Consider the following 2,218-nt stretch of genomic DNA (forward strand, 5'->3'; position numbering starts at 1 on the left):
GCAACGTTTACGATTTAGCGATTTTTACAGCACGCTGCGAAAGGAGGAAGTTCGAGCTCTAGTTCAGTGGTTGCCGCAGCGGCCAGTAGCGCCTCCTGGGGCAGGGGCTCTGTTCTGCGGGGCCAGAGTAAGCGAAGAGAGGGAGGAGAGGGACTAACGGGTTGTGTTTGTTTTCCTAGTTCAAGATCGTGATCACGGAAGTGTTGCTGGCTGACTTCTTCCTCGCCTTGTTAGTGGACCGAATCCTTCAGTTTCTGCTGGGGAGCGCGAAACTTAAAGTGCCTTCCTGAAAGGGATTCCGAGGTCCTCGCCCCCAGCAGTGCTACGCCAAGGACGGCACCCGGGGGCCGTGTTTCGCCATCACAAAGAATCGTCCTTCGTTCTTTTGACAATAACTCTGATCCTGCTCGGAACCAGGCGTGGGGAAGCTTTCCTCCAAATCATGTGGAAACCACCTCTGTGAAACAAGAGCTGACTTTTTAATGTTTCCAGGACGCGCCACCAACTGTCGGGAGTTTTGTACTGCCCTAACGTTTAAGGAAACGTTTACAGAATTTGGTAACTAAAATCAGAATCGATGTATTTTGAAATGTGTTTTGGAACTTCCTTTGTGGGGCTGAAAGCTTTGTGATGGTTTTAATAGACACCGAGACCGAGTGCAGGAGTAAGGACAGCAACAGCCTGAAGGCGAGGCCGAGGGGTAGGAGTTCTCACGCAGCGGAAACGCTATAACCACCCTCGCAGGAGGTAACGTTCCGAGTAAAGAGTCGTAGCGGTGACAGAGCGTAGGAGAACAAACACGGCCGGGAACTGCTATACGTTGTGCCGCTGCACGTGCCAAAAAAGAAGCCCTGTATTTCCAAACCGTTACAAAAAGCTTTTGGCAGGTGAGAAGAGAAACGCATTTATTTTTCTCCCTAAGCGATTCCCGTAATCGGGTGTCGATTGCATTTCTTCAGGTAGCCTGAACTTTAATCAGAGAGAGAGAGAGAGAGAGAGAGGAGAGGGGCTCAGCCCAGCTGGGTGCCTGGCTGCGGTTTACATCCTCGAGGTAGACTCCGGTGCTAACAAACGCTGGGCGGGAGCCTGGCAGCGGCCGTCCTTTCGACGACAAAAGTGTAATTGTACTGAAAACGAAAAGCAATGGGTCAGGACGAGCCGCTGGTGTTTGAGGAATTCAGAATACGACCGCTATCCGCCCCAAAAGAGGCGCGTGACAAAAGCGGCCCCGCTTACCTCTTTCTCGATATCGGCAAGCGACTTGACGTTCAGGTCTGCAAGGATAGCCTGGAAAAAAAAAAAAAAAAGGGGTGTGTGTGTGAAGTGTTTCTAATTAAACACAGTTATGAGGCAGGACTAAAACCAGCAGCTTAAAGGAAGACTCACGTTACTGCCAGAACTGAGCTTGCTTTCGAATTTGGGGTGTAGTGTGAAAGGCACGCCATCCATGGCTGGGAAGAGAAGGGAGAGATGCTTTAGGAACATCCCGGGAGCTGCTCTGAAAACACACACGCGCGCACACACACACAACTGCTGCGTAAAGCAGGGGGGAGTGGAAGGGGCCACCTTAGCACCCAGAAAAGAGTTTGAGCACCGCGTCAGTGATGTCTTAATTCAAGCAAGGAATAATTTTCAGGAAGGGAGAAGTCTTTAAGGAAACCTTCCTCCAAAAATGTAGCTCGATCCCAGCCTTTAAAGGGAACGCCAGCCTATGAGCCAGCTCCCGGCCTGTATTTTCATCTGAAAGCACTCCCTAAACGCGGCTGCGCTTGCTTTACGCAGCTTCCTCCTCCGAGTCCAGATGAAGAAGCGGTTTACCCGAGAGGCCGTAGATGTTGGAGGCGTCGTACAGAGATTCGTGCTGAGAAGCGCGTTTGACGCTGCCTCGAGCCACGGGTGACCTGTAGCAGATCAGAATTAATTAATGTCTCTGGCGACAGAGAACGAGCCCCAGACCAGGGGAGTGGAAACCACGAGGTGGCACCAGCCGTCGCGGGGTTTATCCCCAGTCCCAGACCGGTTCAGGTGAGACTTTGGGGGGGGGGAAGTACAGAAAACCCCAAAGAACGCGTCCGTACTTCTGGTCTGAGGCGGAGGGCTGGAGCGAGAGCTGCCTCAGGCCCGCGCTGATCGTCCGCGGTTTGGGGACGGGCTGGGGGCTGGATTTCAAAACCGGCCCTTTTTTACACCAGATGGCAAAACTACCCATTTCCCTAGG

At 52.5% G+C, this 2,218-nt stretch overlaps 2 protein-coding genes across 2 annotated transcripts in view; one reads left to right on the top strand and one right to left on the bottom strand.

Moving 5' to 3' along the window:
- Positions 1 to 794, top strand: part of ATP13A1 (ATPase type 13A1) — a 20,335-nt gene extending 19,541 nt beyond the window's left edge. The window contains exon 26 of the mRNA XM_009331226.1: positions 180 to 794. Within this exon, the coding sequence (XP_009329501.1) occupies positions 180 to 290 (111 nt within the window). The 3' untranslated portion in view covers positions 291 to 794. The remainder of the gene's footprint in view (positions 1 to 179) is intronic.
- Positions 795 to 891: 97 nt separating this feature from the next.
- On the bottom strand, positions 892 to 2,209 carry MVB12A (multivesicular body subunit 12A). The gene is made up of 5 exons (XM_009331220.1): positions 2,079 to 2,209; positions 1,819 to 1,901; positions 1,387 to 1,451; positions 1,237 to 1,287; positions 892 to 1,127 (listed from the first exon to the last, which is right to left on the bottom strand). The coding sequence occupies exons 1-5, from the start codon at positions 2,207 to 2,209 to the stop codon at positions 1,065 to 1,067; spliced, it is 393 nt and encodes a 130-aa protein (XP_009329495.1). The 3' UTR covers positions 892 to 1,064.
- Positions 2,210 to 2,218: the final 9 nt, after the last annotated feature.

This window comes from Pygoscelis adeliae, unplaced genomic scaffold (genome assembly GCF_000699105.1).
Source record: "Pygoscelis adeliae isolate BGI_AS28 unplaced genomic scaffold, ASM69910v1 Scaffold889, whole genome shotgun sequence".
NCBI lineage: Eukaryota > Metazoa > Chordata > Aves > Sphenisciformes > Spheniscidae > Pygoscelis > Pygoscelis adeliae.

Coding starts and splice junctions, on each gene's coding strand:
- MVB12A (XM_009331220.1), bottom strand. CDS start 2,209: ATGGGTAGTTTTGCCATCTGGTGTAAAAAAGGGCCGGTTTTGAAATCC. Junction 1,902..2,078: donor CCCTCCGCCTCAGACCAGAA/GTACGGACGCGT, acceptor GATCTGCTACAG/GTCACCCGTGGCTCGAGGCA. Junction 1,128..1,236: donor TTGCCGATATCGAGAAAGAG/GTAAGCGGGGCC, acceptor TTTCGTTTTCAG/TACAATTACACTTTTGTCGT.